Here is a 23,672-nt window from a genome sequence, read left to right as displayed (position 1 = left end):
ACGTCCTCCAACCCGTCTACATCTATACTGCATTCAATCATCCAGTTCCATCCTACATTTTAATACAATTCCACTAGTATCAATAAACTACAGCTCTTTCCTGTTTTTGGTGCTATATTTATTTGCTCTTTCCCAGTTCACAACCAACGAAAACAAATCAAATGCGGATAGCCAGGATTAGCATAAAAGAAAAAAATCCGTCTTCTTTTTAAGACCAAAGAAAGAAAACATAATGATTTTAAAAAACGAAATATGGGAAGGATCATTCTATGTCTGTGTAACAGTAATAAGTGAGAATGAGTTGAAAAATACTATTTATTCCAAAAATTTCATTGTAGAAACAAAAATTATAACAATAAGGTTAACGAAGTCGACGGGCTTCCCTTTCTGCTTCCAACAATGTTAGAATGTCACCCTCTCGAACTGGTCCCTTTACGTTACGGATAATTGACCGATTTGAAGGATCGTCTATGAAGTCAACAAGTACCTATAATTCGAATTACTTACCTCCAAATTCAAGAATATCGTTATGTTCAATTCACAACTAGTACTAAGGTAAACCAGATTTTACAAACAAGCTTCATAATCCAAAAGCGATAAAAACGCATGTAAACAATACTGCACAAATGATAAAAGGAGATAACGAGAAACATCTGAATCATAATTTGAAGAAATATAATAATTCTAGAAATATTTGAAATACAGTTATTTAAATTTCTGTTGAATTTAAAATTTCCTCATCTTTCCTTTAATTTCTTCCAACCACTTCCACTCTACCTTTATTATTGCATGTATATCTTTCAGCACTTGTCATTCCATATTCATCGCTCATGCTCTACATTTCATATCCTTTAAACTCGTTCCGTAGTTCCAATTAACTTATAACTGCCACTAATAAGTAATAAAAACGTCACCAAACCTGTGTACACTGCCCTTGTGAACCGGTACGTCCAAGAATCTTCGTCACTTTCGCCAATTTTACTGGTTTATCCATTGTACAACAAAATAAGCTAATCTGTAAATACATGTCATACAAATAAAAATAAACACTAAAGAATCTCAAACATCGCTATATGATCGACCATTCATTATAAAACTGAATCTGTAACGAATGATATTTTTAAATTACAACATCCCCCTCCTCTTTCCTCTTACTCTTCTGTCATCCTTCACATCTTCTACAACAAAATAAATGCGAATATACAAAAGAATATACAAAATTACAAAAAAAGAAGAATATACAAAATTATTATATCAAACTTTCAGTCCATCATGCACCCCTTTGCCTTTTCAATAAAATGTTCCTAGCAAATAAGTAAGCCAACATCGACAATAACATCGTTCCACTTAGATTTTACTCGGCACTTCTCGTGACTATTCAAATTCTTCTTCCAACCATAACTCCTAACCAAAAACCACAAACAAACCAACACACAGACCCCACCTCTTCCTCATATACTAATAAAACGAACCTAAACCAAAATTAATAATAACAGTGGCCCGTTAACCCTCGAATCATAGTCTAATGCAAACGACTATTCCAATCTATCTTGCCGTCAAACAATGCCAAATTAGAGCGCAAAAGATTTAGTCCTCGTTTTGAAACGAAAGCTTAAATATTTGCGACACATTACAATGATAAAAGAAATCATAGTTTGGAAAGAACCAATACTTATATTAATTTGCCTTTCCTCTCCTGCTTACGCAGATTTTTTTCCATATTTCATGAAAGTCTTAACCGATTTTGTATGAATGTTGGGGATGCTGCATGCAGTTTATACATATGGAAATACATAACAATTCAAAATGGTTTCACATAATGGAATTAATTAATGAGATCGGCCGCTTATTTATTTCTATGAGTCATCACCTTCGTTACTGCTATCATTGCTTTCCGATTTGATGTCCTGAAATAGACTGATTTACTTCTCGCTTTAATAAATTCAACTGGAGACAGAAATGTCTTTTCGAAATTAAGGAAGTAAACAATTACTACAATTCTCTAAATAAATGAACAATTAATCCATTTTTTTTTCAGAGATTCAACAGTTCTTTGAGGGTGAACAAAAAGCAAATAAGTATTCCAAATGATCATAAATCTATTTCAACGATTACAATTCATTGCACGATATTTGCCACCTAAATTGCAGCTTCTGGATGTTAATCAACAAATATGAAATCCATTACTTCGGTTGCACCCTATCTAAGCTTTAATTATCATAACATATTCCTGTCACATCAGTAACTTGACAGAGTATATACAATCGAATGGTGTGAACTAATGAACCTTCTTCTCTTTATCCTTCTTTGACTCGTTGCTACTATCTGTATCGCTAATGTATTCCTTTGATTTCGTCTTTGAATTCAGCTTCACAGGCGAACTAAAACGAATTCGCAAGAAAAATCAATCAAAAAGATGAAAATACTGCTTCTAAAAACTCCAGAAATCAAAATTCACGAGTTTATCAATGGCAAAGCTAAAAGTCGATAGAATCATAGCCTTTTGTTCTACAAGTTTATAAATATTGTAATCTTAGCAAAAGAAGAGATTTGCTTACTCTGGTTTTGGCTTTTTTGCCTTTTTAGTTGTTGATGCAGTTGAAGATACAGGTCCTCCATTTGCCATATACTCTTTCATCTCGCGAGCATATCTTTCTTTATCTTCTTTCGCTCTTTCTTCATACTTCTGAAAAAAAAAAAAATCAAGTCTAAGTTATTAGTGAAAAAAGAATCCTTCCAAAATTTAAATTTATAAAGCATCTCGAAAAGTAAAGAACCTTTTTAGTTTCCTCATCAATTTCTTTCCACATCTTGCCAGCTCTTTGGGCAGCCTCCGTCACAGAGACTCCTTCCTTTTTAAAGCTTGCGTAATTTTCACCAAACCAAATGAAATACGCTGACTGCGGCTTTTTCGGAGCATTTGGATCCTTTTTCTTTTTTTCTCGCTTGCTACCTTTTGAAGATTTCGATAAATCCTACAAAAATCCGTAGTTAAAACACGTACTTTATATACTTATCCTCGTCTGTTATTGCATATACGTAATTATGGGTGCAAAATGAAATGAATTTCCTCAATGCTCTCGTGAAACATTTTTTTTGCACTTTCATCCATATCGCTAAGGTGTTTCGCAAAAACTTATTAGAATATTAATAGCTATTTAGTCCGAATATAAAAATGGACTTTTGCGATAGAAAGATGAGTGAAAAGGTACCTTAAAACATCAATGGCAAAATTTTCTTTAAAACTATTTAATATAGATATTTAACAAGAGCGATTTCTACCTTTTTTTTCGGTTTTGGTGATTTTTTCCGTTTGTGATCACCGGAATCACTTTCCGATGACTGAGCGGCATCACTATCATATTCTTCATCTGGTTCACTTCCTGAATTTTCTGAGGAGCTATGCTTTCTTTTCTTCAAATCTTCTTCGAGATCATAATCATCTAAAAGATTCTCGTGAATGTTGAGATAAAGCTAAATGAAAGAATAGCAGTTAAATAATTCTCAGTGATTATTTCCATTATCTCAGTACCATTTTTAGAAGCTAACGGCACTCATAACCCAGAATTTAAACATATCATATGAAGATGAGAGATAATACTTGGGCTATACTAGAACTAACTGAAATACACTTTAAGCAAATAATCTTGCACTTGTATTTCCTATTAAGAACTAAAAGTTTATAGAAACAAAACCACAGACGATCTTCACTGTCCGTATCATCATCACTTTCTGCCGCTTCTTTATTTCTTGCTTCTTGCTTCAGCGTCTCTTTGTATGGATCCAGCTCTTCGTCACTGTCACCAAGATTTTCTGTATATGTTGGTTTATCCTACAACACAATTCAACCCCTTTTAATTTCGTTAAAACTTTCAAATGATAATGAATTACCCAAAAAATCAGTCAGTTTTTGAACTTTATCAAATTTATTAACAGTAACAAACCAATCGCTTCGCATTTTTGATTCTCAAATGCTTATTGTTCACAAAGTCGAACAGACGATTATATTCTTCTCTTAAAATATTAAAAAGAAAGTTCATGATATGATACAACTGTGCATACAAATGTGGCAGGTACATAAAGACTTGAAAAGTATGAAGCATTCCTAAACGACGAACTTTTCAACACTGTTGAAAATCAATAAACTGCCGCCTTTCATTTCAATTTCGAAGTCAAAAGAACGAGTTGACACATCCGATCGAGCAAAATTAACGCAACTTATCTGCAATTTATTCATATTAATACATATGGGATTAAAAGGAAACATAAGAAAGATTTTAAGAATTGTTGAAACTTATTTCCTCAGAAAAAAAAAAAATGTAATATTTTTAACCTCAAAAAATGAAAGAAAAAATGCACAGAAATTTGCGTGATGATGAAAAGTCTGTCCAATCTTTAAAAAAATTGTAAATACCTCTTCAAAACGAATGTACATCGGTGGCTTATGAACATAAACAAATCCTTTTTCCAAAGGGTACAAAAACCCTGAAGCCTGCTTGTGAGCACACATAACTGCTGGAGTTCCAGAGTGCCTGTAGAAACATGCAAACTTTTAAATTACACAATACTCGAGTGATATCTATGAATTACAAAAACATGAATAATTCTAGGAATAGACGTACCCAACAAAGCTCCCGGGAACGGTTATTTTCATATCAACCATAACCCGAAATATCTTGGATACAACTTCAAACACAGTTCCGCTCATTCGTTTTTCCAGTTTCCCCTTGTACTGCTCTTTCAGTTGCTCACTGAAAACATTGATAAAATTGTATTCCTGTTTGATGAAAATTATGTCAAAGATGCATTAAAGTATGGGAAAACTCACGACGTAAGACCTAAGTCCAAATCAACCTCTTCGTCTTTTGAGAATTCAAGAACCAAAAAGTGGTAGCGAGTCTGACCTTGACGAATCGGTGGATTCAAGCTGATCTTAAATGTGAAAACAAACCCAAATCGAAGAATAAAGAATTTAGTACAACAAGAACAACATGTTTAATCCTTTTTGAGTAAAAAGCAATATTTCTACCTAGAAATCAAGAAAAAAAAAGACGGAATAACTAAAGAATAACCACGAAATACATATGACGACCATCTTTGTGAGGCAATAAAAATAGCCTCATTATTGTACGAATTGGAATTTTATAATCGTACGTTTTACCATGCAACGACAAATAGTTCTGATACACTTTAATGTCGTACCGACCACTGCAAATATTTTAATTGATGATTTTGAAATAAACTAGAGATCTAAACTGTTATATACATTTCAGTTTCTTTTATCAGACAGTATACTGCTCGAATCCCGTCTTCACTGAAGTTTCGAAAGCAAACGAAATTTTATTACCGAGGTGTTGTACACAGAATCTGTTGCAAAATCGCTACCGGTTGATCTGTTTCTGTCTCAATTCCAGCATACTGCATTACAGCACGTCGGAATTCCTGTAAAAAAAAGTATATTTTCTCACCTAAAAAGGAAAACATAAAAACAAATTGGTAAAAATCATACTGTAAAAAATCGAACAAGAAGTCTCGAATTATGTTAAAGGACAAAATTAATCTTATGCACAAATGAAGCAAAAAAATACTTCCACTGGGTCAACATCTTCATCAGCATCTGGATCTGTCGGAATATGAAAACGCATTTCCATCAGTGATACAGAACAATCATCATTTTGGTGGAATTCCAAAGCTGCTTCACTTTTTCCGGCAGTACAATTGCTTACGGTATTAAGTGGGATTTCAAAGCATGGCTTGTCATCAACTTCAAATTCGAGTACTTGCCCTACAACAAATTTGAATCAAATTGAAATGTCGCTTTAAAAGATGTAGTATTTTGAAGTTCAAAAGAAGCCAAGAAACCAAAGCAGTTTAAAAAGATCTGAGACGATAAATCAGACAATTATAAAAAACAAAATAACCTTTCACTTCCGCTCTCCCATAATTCCAGCCTTTGATACACTGTTCAACCTGGTCAACATCAATACTCCACCTATCAAGAGCAAATTTTTTAATATCCTCAAAATCCTATAAAACAAAAATTCAGACCATTAAATAACAGGAAAATACAAAAGAAACACTGTCAATAAAAATAAAAAAAAGAGTGCCCCTCAAAACTTTAGAGTGAACATTTTCGCCATATAAAGATTAAACTTGCTAAAACCTTTTCAGCGAATCCACCGAAACGATGACGAATTCCTGAAGACATGCATATTCGTAAGCCAGGCTTATTTCCAACTCGCATCCAATCTATCTTTTCGATTTCTGATGAATCAATGGCTTGTAGTCGGTTATTTCTGATATTTTTAAAGTTTATTTGCGAATCGCTCAGTTTTATGCGTCCTTGATGCTACAAAAAGTTATTGAACAAAAAGGCTAACAAATCTCACAAAATGATCAAAATTTTAATTCCTCGGATCTTCAACGATGAAGTGAATTCAACTTTATATAAATGCAAATGACATTTTCAAACTTCCTTTGTCCACATGTACTACTTACTGTTCGCATGTTTGCTCCATTTATATAATACATATCCCATACCTATGCTCGTGTACATCTTCAACAATAAACTATCCGATAAATTATATTAAAAAATGATTACCATTAAGCCCATATATTCCTGATAGATATTGTTGTATTCCAGTTCTGTCATACTGAAATTTAAAAAATTGAAAACTTATCAGCGAAACACTGAGAAAAATTAACAAAACATGCATTACATGAAGTTAAATAATCCCATCCTTTTAATGCCTGCAAAGTAATGATAATATCAAACTTTTTCAAACTTGAATTAAGGATCTTTTGGTAAAAAAATCCTTAATTTAAATCTGAAAAAGAACAGTTTGATTCTCAACGTTCTAAAGTACTTCGAAAACAAAAAAATAAAATAAAATAAAAAAAACACGTATAATTACTTTGGGTAACTTTAGAAATAGAAAACAAAAAAAAAAAACAAACAGTTGAAGAAAACAATCAGTGATGAAAAAGACATGAGAAAAAAAAAAAAAAAAAAAACAAGTAATTCGTAAGATCCCATAATTATCACTAACTATCATTAACAAGAAAATGAGAGGAAAATTTAACTAACATTTAGACTGAGTTATGATTAATCATGTTCTGTTTAATTATTATCCTGCATAACAATGACTGAATCACAGTACTACAACTTTGAAAGAAGTAAAAAAAATTGACAAGTAAACAAATAATATAAGTAAATAGATAAACGCAAAAAAAACAAAATAACGTATGTGCACATATGAATGTTAATAAACAAATAAATATGTAAATTAGTCAATGTAAACAAAATAAACAAACTGCAGATGACATTTACACAAGTAACAGTAACTATCACTTACTGTACAAGATTACTAAACAACAACAAATTAGAGAATTCATCATTCTCGTTCTTCATCCACTTTTCCTCTTTTTCTTTTCGCTCCAAATCACTAACAGAGATTTGTACTCTGTCATAGTTTTTGCACCACTCTCTCATGTTTTCCACTCACTATTTTTCTTCTCTTCCTCACGACATCTAATTTGCCACTATCTTTCTCATCCACTCCTCAACAACTCTTCCTACCACTTTTCTTCCTCTCTGCTAGAGAAGGGTGAGAAAAAAGCCGGGAAAAATAAAACTAAATTATAGGACGGAGAACGTTATGAAAAAATTATCTCACCGGTTGAAATAGTTGCACTATTAGTAGGAATGCTCAATGTACACTCCCGAGGTTTGACTCTTTGAAACAGGTGCAATTTCTTGGGACCGTTGCGGTGTTGGTAATTCTTATCTTGCATACAGACATACATCACTACCGGGAAAACCTCACAATATCAGTTGAACTTCGTGTCTCATAGTCATCAAATTCATTGTCCTCATGAATTGTTCCCCTGAACTTAAAATCCTCTTAAAAGCATCACAACAGTAACCTTAACGATTTTCCCTTCCTTTGGATTCTTACCCAACACAAGGAAAGGATAGAACTACCATCCCTAAAGTTCAATTACGATCCCATTGTGTGTACATGAAAGAGTGGTCATGACTTTTCGCCTTTTCATACATTTGCAGTTACCTCTTTTTGAATAGAAATCGGTAGAAATGTGCACCACAGAAATAATATATAATAGGATTATATTTCATCTAATGATATCATACAAATATTATGCGTCTGAAATCTATCATAAACTCATAAAGAAAAAGAACGGATAAACAGGCAAAACCTGTCTGTTCTTATCATATATTTCCTATAAGTGATAAATTCCTGGAAGTGTTAAGAAGGCAAAAACAATTATGAAAAAATATTTAAGTTCTCAGAGAAAATACATTTATACCTCTTATCTATGGGTAGTGATGGTGGTGCTATCGCAATAACAAAATGTGTTGCACTAAATTAGTGAAACATTTGTGACTGCTTGAGCAAGAGAATTAATGGTACAATTGCTAACATTGCATTTGTTTACAATCAGAATACAACTTCAAGAATTATAATTTCAAATTTCAACTTTAAATTATACAATTTCGAACTAAGTTCTTCGAATTCATTCAAATCACATTACAGGTACATGTTTAACGACCACAGAATATATCATAAAACCAAACACTAAATAAGAAAAAATGATAACTTTCAAAGTTACATGAGGTTGTGTTTTCTTACCATTCTACGAAATTATTGAAATATGCAGCACTTTTCTTGTCAGTACTTTTTTCCAGAGTTAACTATTTGCTTACTGTTTGAGCGAGATCTCCTACTGTATGACCGATATCTTCAATTATCTCTCTTCCTTCAAATATTCGATAATATTTTATCAACTATCTGGGCAAAGCAAAGCGTTATGATACAATCTGCATGATATAATTCAGCCGGGTAAAGACTGTTTGAAATCTGATCAAGTATGACCATTTTGCTTAGCTGTTACTTGATTCTTTTCACCGATATTTGTTTCTGGAGACTGAACTGGTACACTATAAATATTGTGCAGATCACGTGCTGCATCACCCGTATCACCCATTGCTAAAATTCCTGAAGCAAATCCATCTCGTAGCTCTGTTAATCGTTTGTCTACCTAAAAAAACAAAATAAGTAATCAGCAATAAGCCATTCTTCTCAGATGTTAAACTAAGAATATAGCCTAATATTTTCAGAAAAACTTTGGAGATTTCAGACTATTTATTGCAAAATGGAAAACACGTTACAAGCAAAACTTGCAAAGGCCAAAACAATCTTTCCTAAACTCATCATTCTTAAGCTTCTTTTCTTTAATTTTCAAGAAAAATGTAATCACCATAATTTCAAGATTATAACAGCGCTTCCACCACCTGCCATCACTAACAAAATGGTGAAAAAAGTTAATTTCCCTTTTACTTTCAAAAAAGATTCAAAACCCTTACTATTGATAACATTTCATCGAATTGTTCCGGCGTTGGTTCATGTTCTGAAGTAGATGGTACATCGGAAACAGGTTTTCGTTCCAGATTCTGATGAAAGAAAACAGACTTATTGGAATATATATATAAAACAAAAGTAAAACCACTAGACATGTACGTATTTCACGTAATTCTCCTTCGAGAAACTGAGAATTGGAGGAAGAAAAAAAATAGAAAGACTGAAGGTTTTTGTTATATCTTAACAAATCAAACATCCATACAATATTACTAGATCGAAAAATAAAGCAAACATGAAAAAAACATACAAGGACATCGTTCATGAAATCATTCCCAAAGGGATCAAGGCCAAATTTATCTTTTTCTTTTTTCACTCCTACTCCTGGTTTTTTTCTTTCATCTGCCCGTGGATCAAATTCGTCATCGAATAAATCTTCCATTTTGTCCAATTGTAAATTTTCGAAACGTTTTCCGACCTAAACTTTTTAAATCACTTTACATGATGAATGAAATTACAAATTGCAAAACCTACGGCCTATTTTTGTTTCAGAACTCGAGTGTGCTGATCTTAAAATTTCGCGTTAAGATTTTGTAAAATTGATGTACTTGCTGTAAAAATACATTCTGCTGCAGCAGAACATCATTTGGAAGTAATGATTTAAAATGCCAAAACAAATAACTTCTAATAAGATAAATAATTAAAAATTGCCCATTACTCAGTAGTGTCTTCATGAAATAAAATTGTTTATTTATAAGATAAAATTCCTATTCACAACCATTTTCTACAACAATTAGGATGTATTACCCAACAATCTATTCCGAAACTGATTGGTTCAATTTCAACTGTTTTGTTGATTATGATAATACATCCTTATTGTGATTACGTCAGAAAAAAATAGGATTGAAACGAACCCCACACTAATAGGATATCAGTTTTCTTTCAACGGATTCTACTATCTAAATAATTATTGATAAATACTAATAAATATTGTTGTAAAACGCAAGAACAAAAGGCCCAAAGCTTTTACTAAGATACAGTCTTGCTGATGTAGTTTGGTTACGACGGATATAGCAACTTGATAATATTCTAAACCAAACAGGCTCATAGTGTCAAACGATTTGTCTAACTAGAGTTTAGAAACGAAATTTTAAAACTACAAAATTAAAAAAAAAAAAAAAAAAACTAAACGAAACTTTAAGATTCAAAAAAAATTTAAATTATTTTAAAATTAGAAAAAAATTTTTTCAAATCAAACTTGTGGGAAATTTACGGTGGGGTCGCTTGTATTCATAGCGTTTGTGGTGGGATCATTTGTATTCATAACATTTGCGTGATGTCTCCGCGGAATAGCCGGCGGCGGAACAATTGCGGGTATTATGTCGTTCATTAAATTTGGCGTGATTCCCGGAGGTGGCTCACGAGGCATCGGAGAAGTTGGTAGAGGTGGTACAGAATCCTCCTAACAACTAATTCAGTTAAGTAAAAGAAGAAATTTATAACAAATTTCAAGAAAAGATTTGGAACAAAACTTTTTTTTGAAAACCGAGTGAATTTCTGTTCTGACATAATTCTCCTAGGATACTGATGAAACGTCTACCGAAGATGAAGTACAAGAAACCTTCTGGCTCTGCTGCGTATAAAGCTTCTCTTTAAGTTCATTATTTTCCTGCTCCAGTTCTGCTATTCGTTTTCTTAGCATAATCAACTGTTTTTTATTTTCCAAGTCTCGACCATTTCTTTCCAGAAATTTCTGAAAGGAAGCGTAAAAAAATAAACGAAAAGTGTTGGACTTTATAATGCCGATTAAGCATTTCAAAATTTATGACTTGTTTGTCCATAATTGCTACCAAAATCCTGCGGAGCATTTAACATCATAGTATACGAATATAAACTATAAAATTCAGTATTTTTTAAATAAATTGCCACATCACTGTATTATTTAAAGCCCAACCAAAATCATTAAATAATTTCACCTGATATGCAAGATCGAAAGCTTCGCCGACGGTGAGAGTTATCTGCTCTGCTAATTTCTCACTTAAAAAGACGAAACAATCATGTCTAGTAGAAGATTCAGCCTTGGCAATAAATGAAAAAACCCTCTTGTCCTGCAATATGGACATTAATTTCCGTTTCGTACAAAAGAAAAATACAAAATGCATTGTCTACCACAGCGAAATGTCATGCAAATAATAATATCAAATGCTAACACCAATCAATTTTCAATTAGTAGTTAAATTAAGAAATGTTATTTCATAGAAGCTATTTTTTTGAAGCAAAACGATTTATGTAAAAATTAACATCAGCAGATAAGATTAAAAAAGATGATATAAAAAAAACCTGCTTGTCATCGGCACAAAATGAAATTCGGTGGAGGGGATACTTGAATAAAATCATTTTTGTCTTTGTTTCGATAACTGTTAAACCATCCACATTGATTTGCAAGTCCACCTTCTTAAGTTTTGCTCCCGAATGTCCCGTAACTCCTCGACTTATCTAGATTATTTGAAAATATTAAGAAGCATTAAGATGGACGTGGAAACAGTAAAATCCATTCTTATCAGCATAAGTCTTGATCATATTTTTTTTCCTTGACCTGATGAAAATACTCTTCGGTATTTTTTCTAAAATCCAAACTATAACACCGAAAGAAGAGTTCTTAAGCAAGTAGTGAAAATAGAAGATCAAAAAAGAACTGAGGGTTTACGAAAAGAATTATTACTTGCAACTGAAATCGTATCGCATGAATAGCATCCCGAATCACATGTGTTCCCTTCGGTTCCGATACTTCCGCAAAACCAAGCATTTTCACGGAATACTCGACACGACCATTTAATAATACATCTGCAATAGTAGAACATCTTCCGGAACATTTTCAAATGAGAAAGATTTGAATGACAAGTAATTCCGGGAAGTCTTCAGCGGTATAGTACAAACTAATAAACAAACCAGGTGGATGTATCCATTTAGATGAAGTACCACCAGAATATCGAACTCCGTTCGTATGATTCGATGAACCAGCAATGCCAAATGACTGAGAGCCAAGGGAACGTTTTATCGTGTTATAAATTTCCTTTCCTTTTGAAGTCATTTAATACCTGCAAATGCGTATCAGCTAATTAAGTATATATATCAACAAAAGACAAAAAAGAATAATCGTACAAAGGGTAACGACTAGCGATACAACGAATAGGTACCTCGTTAAATATCAGAGTAAAACTACAAATACATAAAAAAAGGAAAAACGTATGAAATAGTCGGATTGTCAATGAAACACTGAGCTGTTCACTTGGGTATTTAGCGCAGCACATCATTTCTTCTTAATTTTATGTATATGCAGACTTGAATTCAAATAAGTGAAGGTCAGCTCCTCTAGTGTAAATGGCTATCAAGTTTAATAATTCGTAAGGCACATTCTTGATGCAAAGTAACTAATGTAAAGTTTCAAATATAATAAAGATAAGACTTTAAAAAATACATATTTTAATATAAATAATAACAATCACTCAATTAAACAAGAGGCACGAATTGTCCTATGAACAGAGAAAAAAGTCATCCGATAAATCATCTTTTATTCCTGAAATAAAATAGATAACAGAAACATAACTAATATTTACTAATGATATTGAGAAACAAGTATCTGAATGACTGATACGATGGAATTAACGTCAAAAAAGTAATTTTATTTTCTTAAAACAAAACTTAAAGAATGGTTTCTTAAATAACAACTTAAGATTGATGGTTAGTAGGAAGAGATCACCCTGAGATGATCACTAACATAAAATGAAAAGCTAATGTAAAAATTATCTTGTGTGAATGAGAATTGTAATTCAAATGTATTCATTCAACTTATCTTTAATATCTCCATTCATATTGATTAAACTTTGATGAAAAATATTTATAAGGTTCGTTAACATTTGGTTTCATTTTTCTGAGCTCTCACTGCTAACCATCATCCTTAAGTTATTTAATAAAACCATTCCTGAAAGAAATCCGGTATTATAACTTAAGTTCTGTTCAAAAAAATAAAACTACTCCATCTTTTTGATGTTATTTCTGTTGTATTCAGTCCACTATTATTTTTGCTTCATATAATGATAAACTGATAAATAATTCCAACTGAACCCAGCTAAAGAGGGGAAAGACAATAAGGAAGGGAAAAGTTTTCTTTCAAATTTTCTCATTTTTACAATTTTTCTCTAAAATAAGTCATATTACCTTGGTAATTCACCACAAAAAATTACCAATCATTTCAAAATAACTAATTCATTTTATACAGCTTTTGTAATAATCATTTCTCATCATAAACAAAATATCTTGCTTCACATCATGGTCATCTACTCACATCCTTTACAGTACCTCTACATCATTTATTTGCCACCCCTTTCTACCTCCACTTCATTAATCCTAGATCATACATCTCACTCAGTCATCTACCTCTCCTCCTCTCACTTCATTTCATGCCAAATGCCACTACATCACATATGTACATATTTATTAAGTACACATGTAAACACTTATTAAACACGCTTCTCTCGCTCTCTCTTTCCTGGAAATATCTCAGCTTTATCATCTCTGTCTAATCTTCCCTATTAAATTTTATTCCTTATTTACTAACCAGACATTATTTACAATACTTCAAACGTTACCACATGTTATATAACAACATCAATATATATATTTCCCAACCTCTTCCTTTTCATCTCTTCACTTTTTCTTTCCCCGAATCTGTCCTCTGCACAATAACTGCCAGCTCAATTCATCTACATTCCCAAATTCTCCATCTTTCCGTCGCGATACCCACCCAATTAAATGTTATTGTTCCTTATGATTTACGAATAATGCGAACATGTGACTAAGAGGATGAGGGCATGGAAAGTGATATACCAGATTGGGACAACATATCAACACTCTCCCACTTACTGTGCGCATTTCTTAACACCGCCACCACTACCAATCAACAATCATTACTACTTGTTTTTGTTACGGGTCATACACATTTATAGACATTTTGGTGGCATCCTATCAAAAATGTTTCAATGACACTAAATATTATCATGTCAATTGAATGAAATGCATCTGTTTTCATCCATAAATGAAACAATTTGGCAAGTTATTTTATAGTTTCACTGGAATTTAAATTGTGCAATTAAATGTGTAAATAGACGAATAAGAAAGCAAGCAAGTACACAATTTTAAAGACCACAGTCATTCGATGTAGCGCAAGGCAGCGAATAATGAAGCAAACTCTTAAAATATTCAAAGAAGTTATTTTTTCATCATATTAAAAGAGGGTTTAAAAGATTCAAAAAAACATATTCATAGAAAATGTTTCAAAGAAGAAGAAATATTATAAACTGAAAAAACAAGAAATATTGTAATCTGCTGAGGTATGTACAATTTGTTTGAAATGATACCATACCTCATGCTTTTTTATTTCAGCTTTCACATGTAATTTGCAACCATTTCAGATGATTTGCTTGCAATAAATAAAAATTTTGTTTGACAACAAACTTACAAATGAGAAATAAAAAATGTGTGAATGATGCAGCAGCACACCTTCTACAGATATATAATGGAAACGAAAAGAGGACAAATCAATCAGCACTAGCACCCTTCAACTACAATACACCACATTTGTCAAAATTCATTCAACCGTATCATTGTGACTTTCTTTCTAAGCAATAGATCTACTAGTTTGTTTTAAAAAAGACCAAATGAAATTAAAATTGCAAAATCCATTCAAGTTAACGTATTTTCAAATAATATTACTACAGAATGAGATAAGAAACTAAAAAAAAAAAAAAACTTTCCAATTTGTGTCGAATAATTAATCCAACAATAATTCCTATTTTTCGAACATTAAACTGTTATTGTTAAACTAATTATTCAATATTTTTCCCTCGCTTTTTATAGTTTTTTCCAATGATATAATTCGATTCTAATGATTGAAGTGGCAATACCTTAGTAAATAACAAAAACAAACTAGTAAAGAGAATCCAGAGCAGGAAGAAGAAGGAGAATCATAACTTATTGAAATGACCATAAGACCTGAAAACATTTGATCATGATTAGAAATGAATGTATCGTGGACTGGGGCTTCTGAAGATGGCTTACATTAAACAATATCTCGTATGACTCAAGCATTAAGCTAATTTACCAGGTCAAAATATACTATTACAACGACTCAAAAATAAATAAAAAAACTTAACAAATCATCTTAAAAATTCATCATTCAATATAATGTTTTGTACTATAAGCATAAAAATGTAAGCAAATTAATTATAAGCTAGTAGAAAAGTATGTTGTCAATAGAGATAATTAAACCAATCAACCTAACCTGAGGTTAAGTTTCAAAACCTGAGATTATTAAATTTAGCAAATTTGAAAATTAAAGAAAACCTCGCAGCAACTTCAAAGGGACATTCTTGCAAAGAAAGATCAAAGTTCAGATCTCTGTTGTAAAACCAATTCCTGAAAATGAATGAATTTTACGAGAGGATGCCATTATATAATCAAAAAAGAACTAGCATTGATGAATCATCACAATGCTGCTTAACATTAAAAAGTCCAATATACAATGCATTTTACAGATATTATTATACTATAGCGCTGTTGTATTATCATATTTCAGTGAAGTTTAATGTCATTTTAAACTTAACCTTCCATCTTTTGCCCATCACACATCCATCCTCAGAAAAGTGATCAATTATTTGAATTCATTTTTTCGAAATCAATAACTTACCTCAGCTGTGAGCTTCTTTTCATTTACAAAAAAAAACTATCCATAAAAATTTTAACTGGAACAATTTTCATTCTTCTTCTTGAAAATTATGTCAAATCAATGGTAGAAATTGAAAAGGGAAAAATAAAATGTTCGATAACATTATAAAAGAAGAAAATTAATGATATAACATTTAACAAATGATCAAATGCTCGAAACACAGTTGCTTAAACTAATATCTTTATATCCATCCTCGAACTACTTGGAGACTTCACTTCTTTCATATATTATAGTTTTCATTAAATCCAGTTCTTTTTCTCATCGTAAACTAGAAATCTTACCAAATTTCACTTTTTTTTTTTAATTTCAACAAATTCCATTTAGCAGATACCTAAAGGATATGCCTTAATACTAGTTGAAAAAGAAAAATCCTTACCTCAAATTTGCTGAATAACTATAACTAATGATTAAGATTATAATTGTCTGTTAAATTCTAATTATATAAAATCTAAACTGGATTTTCACCCATAAACTAGAAATGTTTTTGAAAATGTAAATTGATATATGTTGAGACTACATGGAAAACCTAAGTATTCATCTTAAAAATATTAAATAAAAAAAGTAAAACTAGATTTAAAAAACAATTTAAAATTTGTATGCTGCAGATTATGTCACTGTTTACCCTGATACTACCGATATTACTACTAATATTGCTGGATGAATATTCGTTAGCGCAAAAAACTATACCTGATGAGATACGTGAAAAGGTAAGCCAAGCGCGTACATTCAGTGAACTGCTACCCGTCATACAACTTTCGTTTGCACCACATTTACTTGGAAATGGGGGCAAATCAATGTTGAAGCATCACAAGGAATTACAAGCTACTGAAATAGGGCCTTACATGAACCGCACGCAGAATGCTGAGTTCCTTGGATTTCGCGGACTTGATCTATCAAGAAAATCCAATTCTCAACAAACTGCCGATGGTTTGTTCATTTGCATATTTCATACTCTTTTCTACTGCATTCTGAAAAAAAAAAATTGAGGAACAAAAAAAATCTAGTATCCAAGAATTTTATAAAAAACAAAAAAAAGAACATGATATTATTGTCATTATTATTTGGATTTCATTTACGTACATTTATTTGACTATATTGTATCAGTAATAATTAAAAACTAATTAATAGTAATAATAGTTAATAAACAATAATAATAATAATAATAATAATGATACACAACACAAATAAATAATATCGACTCTTAAGTTATTACCAAACTCAGAAGTGAGATTATAAAAAAATAAAGATGACGAATTCTCTTTACATTATCATAAATTTAAAGTACATTGATCAAGATTAAATGCTTCTGATATTATATTCTTCAATTAAGGAAAAAAAAAAAGAATTTTCAAAATAAAATTGTGCTGCTAAAAGTATCGATATTAGCTCTTACCACTACTATCAACAGTTATTTTAGTAGATCAGAAGTTTTATGAAATCCATCTACTACTTCTCAAATTCTACAACTGAACATAAGTGAATTAATGTTCAGTAGTGATACCAAAGGAATAACTTGGAAACATTAACAAAAGTAAAATAAACGATTTCTCATAATATCGCTAATGATAATACAACCATTACTGCGTTGAAATGCCTGCGAAACGTTTTTTGTACTACATTTAATTCCAATTTTTATGAAGGCTTTTTTTCATACACTTTTTTTTTTTTATATTTTTAAATCGTAATATGTTTGATAAGCTATAACTAGTATTTTTACACTAAAATTAAGGAGTATACAAAATTTTAACAGTAAATAATAGGGATCTGATAATATTAAAGACAAAAAGGAAAAAAAAAATGATTTGATATAAATTTATTAAATCATTCAATTTTTGATTTAACTTTACTTTCACAATAATTCACAAGGACGATCGTAATAGTGCAGTTATTGCAGCAAAATAAAATCTGTAAATTAGATAATACAGTGAGCAGCTTGGCGATACTACGCACAATTCGACAAGGTGAAGATACATGTGAGTTGCAAAAAGCTTGTATTCCTATATTACCGGAAAATCCTGATCCTGGATTATTGATATTTCCGAAATGCTATGAAATAACACAATGTATTGGATCGTGTTGTGAATTTACCGAACATTGCCATCCAACCAGTACTGAATATATTCAACAACCGGTAATATTTCTAAAATATATAGTTCCATTTTTATTTTTTTCTTTTCTTTCCTCCTTTTATTCCATTCCATTCCAATAAATGTAGTGAGATTTTTCATTTATTCGAAATTTCTTGATCTAAATTAATTACTACATCATTAAAAATTTTAAATTGTCAAAAAAATTTTCTTTTACCTATCGTTAAAATACTGTTGCAAGTAAAGCTATCTTTATCGACCAGTAAGAAGCAATGTAAATAATAGTAGCACTAACCTAACGCAAATTCCAAATACGCTCAAAATAGCCACCATTAATTGTTTGTAACCATTAATTTGTAACCGAATTAAGTGATAAACAAATGAAACAAATCGAATAAAAGGAACAAAAAATTGATGGCTCATATAATAGGCTCCCTCATTCTTTCGCTTTTCATTTTTCTCAATTATTAATGCATGATTATGTTTCATATATAAAAATATACAGTAATATCACTATGAGCGAACTTCTTTATGTTAATAGACAATACTGATGTATTTTTAACATGATTTCACGCTATTCTTAACATCGGCCTTCAATTTGATAACTAAAATACTTGATAGCTTAGCATATATTTGACCGTTTATTCATCCCAATTAACTATTATGAATTTATGATCGTTATTCACTGATGGAATAATTTATGCTTTCGCAATTATCTATGGCCTACTGATTGATTATAAAAATGTATCATCAATATTAACAAAAAAAGTCGATTAGATAATATTAACGAAAACAAAAAGGAATTGTATGAATATTATCATTTCTGCTGAAAAACATGCAAATTTGGTGTGGATTAGTAGTCAATTTTTCGTTTACAGATAAAAGTATGTGATAATTTATTGCAGATTATTGAAATGCTGTATGCAGGTAATAATCTATTTGTAATCAATCAAACGCGAAATATAACGGTCGAACAACATACTGCTTGTAGTTGCCGAATATGCACTCGATTTGGCGCAGCTATTCAGTGCCCGCAAAAGAAAATTGTTGGTCCGGACTGTAAATGTGAATGCAGAAATCCAGAAGAGAAAAAAAATTGTCAAGGTTTCTAATGTTTAGAAAAAATTGGATTTAAAATACATTTTTCATTACAAAAAATTACAAGTGAAGGATGAATTTTAATTCATTTCAGTGGTCGGTGCTGCAGTTAGAATTCTAATTCATTTCAATGGTCGATATGCAGTTAGATAGCTAAATTATCTTGAAATTTAATTTTTTGTCCCAATAGGCTTCAATTTTCATTTTTTTTGCTTTTTTTTAGTATTATTTTAACTTCAATGACTCCAATTTATTTTATACGAAAAAAAAATTTCAATAACCTTTTCCAATGAAATGATAAATTTGGATTTACAATGGTAATCAAATACATATCTTCCAAGCAGATAAATCAACTTTCATAAACGACCTTTTTTTAATCTATAGACAAATTTCAATCAGAATCGAATAGACAATCACTTTCAAATCCTATTCTGTAAATGGGATTCCATTTTTCGTTTTAACTGGATTTTGAGGTCTCCACCCCAAGATGAAAGAAAAGTTTTATTACCTTCTTTGTTTCCTTTAACTTTCCATAATCATTCTTTTTTTTTTTTTTTTGCATAGAAATAAGCAAAAAGAAAAAATTGTAGACCTCAGTTCAAAAGTTTAAAAAACGTTACACTTAAGGTCCAAATAAGATGTGGAATGACGAAACGTGCACCTGCAGTTGTGTCACGAAGAATGACTGCAGCAGAAGTAATTCGGATACATACAATGCTACTGCTATCATCCACACAATAATGAAAATTATGAGGAGCCGGAAACGTCCGGCAATTTCTGATCGACATTTCAGCTAGCCCCAGAAAAGATATTGATGAAAATTGCCCGTGAATATTTAGAATAAATATTATTACAACTAACTATGACATTGCCGATATACTGCATGTAACTCCAAACAATTCAAATAATTTAACATTAGCAACATTTTCCAGATCTGATATATCTGTTTAAAAAAGTATTCTGCAGATTACACATAAAATGTTTAGAGCATATGATAAAGGAAATAAGATGGCTTCGAAGTATTTCGAGGTAATGTTTTTAAGTCTGCGTAAAACATACCTCCATGATGATTCCTTTCAGTAACATTTGTACTAATTATTTCTGATATATCATATCATAAATCCGTTCTAAATGCTTGATCGTCTGTGACATTTCACAATTCACAATGCAAATAACCATCACATTGATCTTTATTCGATGCCATACAGTTTTTCTAAGTATTATACGTTTCCAGAAGCTACAACCCGTTCAATCTATTCTAAGGTAAATTTCCGTCCGTGATTCACAAAAAAATCCGTTAGTTTTACACAAATATTTCTTTAAAAACAAACATCAATAAAAAACATAAACATACAGACCCGCCTTCTGGTATCGCGATACCGCGAACACCCGAAACACGCAAGAGTTATACGGATATGAGGCTGCCTGTGAGACACCATTCTGAAAACTTTTCATCCTATGTGTGCTGTTTTAAGGTTTGAGCATCAATTGAATTGGGAGGTTTGGGATTTTCCTCAGTGGAGTTCAGTTGATTAGTCGATTAATTCTATGCGAGCTTTTTGACTTCTACAATAAATTTCAGATATATTTTGAGATATATCAAGTGGAACTAGCAGAAAGTGTGATGGACAGTCAACAAAAGTTGAATTATATCACAAAGTAAAGAAAAGGATACGTGCAGACGTAAGAAGTAATCAAAAAGCATACCTACGTAAAGCATCAACGTGATAAATTGATAGAGCACGTGTTGAACTGAAATGAAAAATTACGAGAAGTTAGAGAAAATAGGAGAGGGTTTGTATTATTTATTTCCTTTTCTCTGTTTCATTTATTTCTTTTATAACGAACAGTAAAATTTTCACTGTCTTTCTGTTTGAAGATAAAATCCGGGATTCAATTTTATTTTAAAAATTATTCAAACAATAAGTTATTCCGTTTGCTAATTAGTGAGGCAAATGCTAAATTTTAACACGACAAAATCTAGGAATTTTTTATAAATATTCCGAATTGTTTAAATATCATTTTTGAATTTACTGCTTCACGAAACCATCTATTACTTTCCAACCTAACTATTTTAAGTCAAAATTTAAAGTTTTTGTTGTTCTTCCGCAATTTCTAAAATTTCAAGACTGGCATATTGTCACAATTTTCAGAAATGTTGCAGTCTGTTAGGACTACATGAAATTCGTCATTCTAATCTTTTAGGTACATATGGAACTGTTTTTAAGGCTAAGAATTGTGACACTCAAGAGATTGTAGCAATGAAATGTGTACGTTTAGACGATGACGACGAGGTTTGCTTCCTTGTTATTTTTTCTAGCTAACCTTGCTGAAATCACCAGATCAGTATTGTTTCAAATCAAATCAGTGATTTTTATTTTTGTATCTCGATGATATTTACACATAGTTAATCAGCGGTATTCGGAATTTAATTAGACGTTTAGACCGTGGGTAAATTTATAAATATTTTATTCACTTAAAGTATTACAATACTGAATAAAGTGTTCATGTATGTACAAAGTTTTTTAGGGTGTTCCAAGTTCGGCACTACGTGAAATATGTTTATTAAAAGAGCTCAAACATCAAAATATCGTTCGCTTATACGATGTAGTGCATAGTGAGCGTAAGCTTACGTTAGTTTTTGAATATTGTGATCAGGATTTAAAAAAATATTTCGATTCGTGCAGTGGTGAAATTGATCAACAGGTAATGTTCATTACTTTATAGTGTAATTTTAAATTATTTAAATTCATATAATCATATTTTGTCCAAGGTCTTAGTTTGAAGCTGTATTGCTTATTTAAATTTAACGACAACCTTTTAAGATATGTTGCATCGGAAATACTCCTAACTACCTCACACTTGTTCTTTAATCATATTCTGATTTACGTTATAAGATTTAAGGAAATTAACAGTACTCCAAGACTTTAAAAGTGTTTGTTTAACATTATTAGTTTAAGTTTAAATTCTAAACTACGTTATTGCACTTCATAATCTAAAAAGTTTCCCTGTATATTTGAATTTTCAGATAGTGAAGTCACTTATGCAGCAGTTGTTATGTGGATTAGCCTTCTGTCATTCACACAACGTTCTTCATCGTGATCTAAAACCCCAGAATTTATTAATAAATACTAATATGCAGTTGAAATTGGCAGATTTTGGATTGGCACGGGCATTTGGCATACCTGTGAGATGTTATAGCGCCGAAGTTTGTTTTTAATTATTTCTGTGTTGTGAATTTCAAAAAACGATTTAATAATTGACATTGGCTTTAATTAGCAAATTTAATAACATTTTGAATATGGGGAAGCTTTTATGAAAGTATTAGTTAAGGTTGTTACGTTATGGTATCGACCTCCTGATGTCCTCTTTGGTGCAAAACTTTACAATACTTCAATTGATATGTGGTCTGCTGGATGTATTTTTGCTGGTAGGTCTCTCATATTCACGGAATATAAAATGGTCCCATTTCTTTGTTGTTTTTATTTTTAGATGTTATAATTAGGAATTTCCAGAAATCTCAAATGCCGGAAGGCCGCTTTTCCCAGGAGCTGATGTTGATGACCAGCTAAAAAGGATTTTCAAAATGCTGGGTACTCCTACGGATGCCACATGGCCAGGTCTTTCGCAGCTTCCTGAATTCAAGGTTGTTAAAAATTCCGGAGCTCTAAAATCTAAGCTTTATTACTTTGTTCTCAAAAGTTGCGGAAATCCGAAGTTCAAGATACATTGTTTTCCCACTGTCAGTTCTTACCGAAGTTTAATTCTGAAAACTCTTATTCCTTCCAGCCGATGCCTCTGTATCACCCCTCTCTCACAATTGGACAAGTGGTACCTAATCTTCCCGCACGCGGTCGCGACTTACTTCAGGTATGTCTATAATGCTCCGTGCACTTCCATTGTTCTGAATACAACGCGAATGAGGTCCCCAACTGCAACTTTTCCTTCCGTTTGTCCACTCTTGTTTCCAGTAGGAAATTACAACTTCTACATTGTTTGTACAATGCGGTCCCTTTTGTCTTCAAAATGTTTACAATCGAATGGAGTAATTACTTCTTTTTTCCGGTAATTTATACACTCGTCAGTTGACATGTTTATTTTAGCGACTCCTGATTTGTAATCCATCTCGTCGTATCGATGCCGAAGTAGCGTTACGTCATGACTATTTCAGTGATATTACTGACGGCTGATTTACACTAAAAATTGTTTTCAGATAATTTAAATCAAGTCGTATGCATTAATGATCTCGTTGTTGTGTATTTTGTCCATCTTATGGGTTTTCCGAACTTTTTAATATGTAAGTCGGGCATAATTTCTTTCCATTAT

The 23,672-nt window shown here is 31.5% G+C and overlaps 6 protein-coding genes across 7 annotated transcripts; 2 read left to right on the top strand and 4 right to left on the bottom strand.

Annotated features, from left to right (window-relative positions):
• Positions 1–361: 361 nt before the first annotated feature.
• Bma-rps-28 (40S ribosomal protein S28, putative) lies at positions 362–994 on the bottom strand (the record flags this gene model as incomplete). The annotated part of the gene is made up of 2 exons (XM_001895129.2): positions 362–487; positions 920–994. The coding sequence occupies 2 exons, from the start codon at positions 992–994 to the stop codon at positions 362–364; spliced, it is 201 nt and encodes a 66-aa protein (XP_001895164.1).
• Positions 995–1,856: 862 nt separating this feature from the next.
• On the bottom strand, positions 1,857–6,652 carry Bm2524 (structure-specific recognition protein 1, putative; the record flags this gene model as incomplete). The annotated part of the gene is made up of 17 exons (XM_043077337.1): positions 1,857–1,907; positions 2,288–2,381; positions 2,559–2,686; positions 2,778–2,975; positions 3,283–3,443; positions 3,703–3,832; positions 3,945–4,014; positions 4,119–4,222; positions 4,415–4,532; positions 4,623–4,751; positions 4,829–4,932; positions 5,073–5,208; positions 5,348–5,442; positions 5,589–5,785; positions 5,922–6,027; positions 6,164–6,349; positions 6,602–6,652. 17 exons carry the CDS (start codon positions 6,650–6,652, stop codon positions 1,857–1,859), a joined length of 2,058 nt encoding a protein of 685 aa, XP_042933271.1.
• Positions 6,653–8,883: 2,231 nt separating this feature from the next.
• Bma-ced-6 (CED-6 protein, putative) lies at positions 8,884–12,468 on the bottom strand (the record flags this gene model as incomplete). Of its 2 annotated transcripts, none has more annotated exons than XM_043077335.1 (9): positions 8,884–9,060; positions 9,386–9,472; positions 9,688–9,855; positions 10,636–10,836; positions 10,999–11,130; positions 11,354–11,485; positions 11,718–11,868; positions 12,107–12,221; positions 12,327–12,468. In XM_043077335.1, the coding sequence occupies 9 exons, from the start codon at positions 12,466–12,468 to the stop codon at positions 8,884–8,886; spliced, it is 1,305 nt and encodes a 434-aa protein (XP_042933269.1). The 2 variants fall into 2 exon arrangements, with proteins under 2 accessions (XP_042933269.1, XP_042933270.1); XM_043077336.1 differs by having other exon boundaries at positions 10,651–10,836.
• A 4,289-nt stretch (positions 12,469–16,757) lies between these two features.
• On the top strand, positions 16,758–20,143 carry Bma-pvf-1 (Protein kinase domain containing protein; the record flags this gene model as incomplete). Its single annotated transcript, XM_043077333.1, has 4 exons — positions 16,758–17,088; positions 18,087–18,292; positions 19,154–19,352; positions 19,974–20,143. The coding sequence occupies 4 exons, from the start codon at positions 16,758–16,760 to the stop codon at positions 20,141–20,143; spliced, it is 906 nt and encodes a 301-aa protein (XP_042933267.1).
• On the bottom strand, positions 18,700–20,134 carry Bm13404 (Uncharacterized protein; the record flags this gene model as incomplete). The annotated part of the gene is made up of 3 exons (XM_043077334.1): positions 18,700–18,707; positions 19,231–19,305; positions 20,008–20,134. The coding sequence occupies 3 exons, from the start codon at positions 20,132–20,134 to the stop codon at positions 18,700–18,702; spliced, it is 210 nt and encodes a 69-aa protein (XP_042933268.1).
• Positions 20,144–21,103: 960 nt separating the features above from the next.
• Positions 21,104–23,536, top strand: Bma-cdk-5 (Protein kinase domain containing protein; the record flags this gene model as incomplete). Its single annotated transcript, XM_043077332.1, has 8 exons — positions 21,104–21,140; positions 21,552–21,640; positions 21,876–22,052; positions 22,375–22,554; positions 22,680–22,776; positions 22,862–22,992; positions 23,136–23,216; positions 23,450–23,536. The coding sequence occupies 8 exons, from the start codon at positions 21,104–21,106 to the stop codon at positions 23,534–23,536; spliced, it is 879 nt and encodes a 292-aa protein (XP_042933266.1).
• Between the last annotated feature and the right edge of the window lie 136 nt (positions 23,537–23,672).

The sequence above is a fragment of the Brugia malayi genome (genome assembly GCF_000002995.4).
Source record: "Brugia malayi strain FR3 genome assembly, contig: Bm_v4_Chr1_scaffold_001, whole genome shotgun sequence".
Lineage (NCBI taxonomy): Eukaryota > Metazoa > Nematoda > Chromadorea > Rhabditida > Onchocercidae > Brugia > Brugia malayi.
The sequence above is the reverse complement of the archived record's forward strand: the minus strand, read 5'-3'. Positions and strand labels throughout refer to the sequence as shown.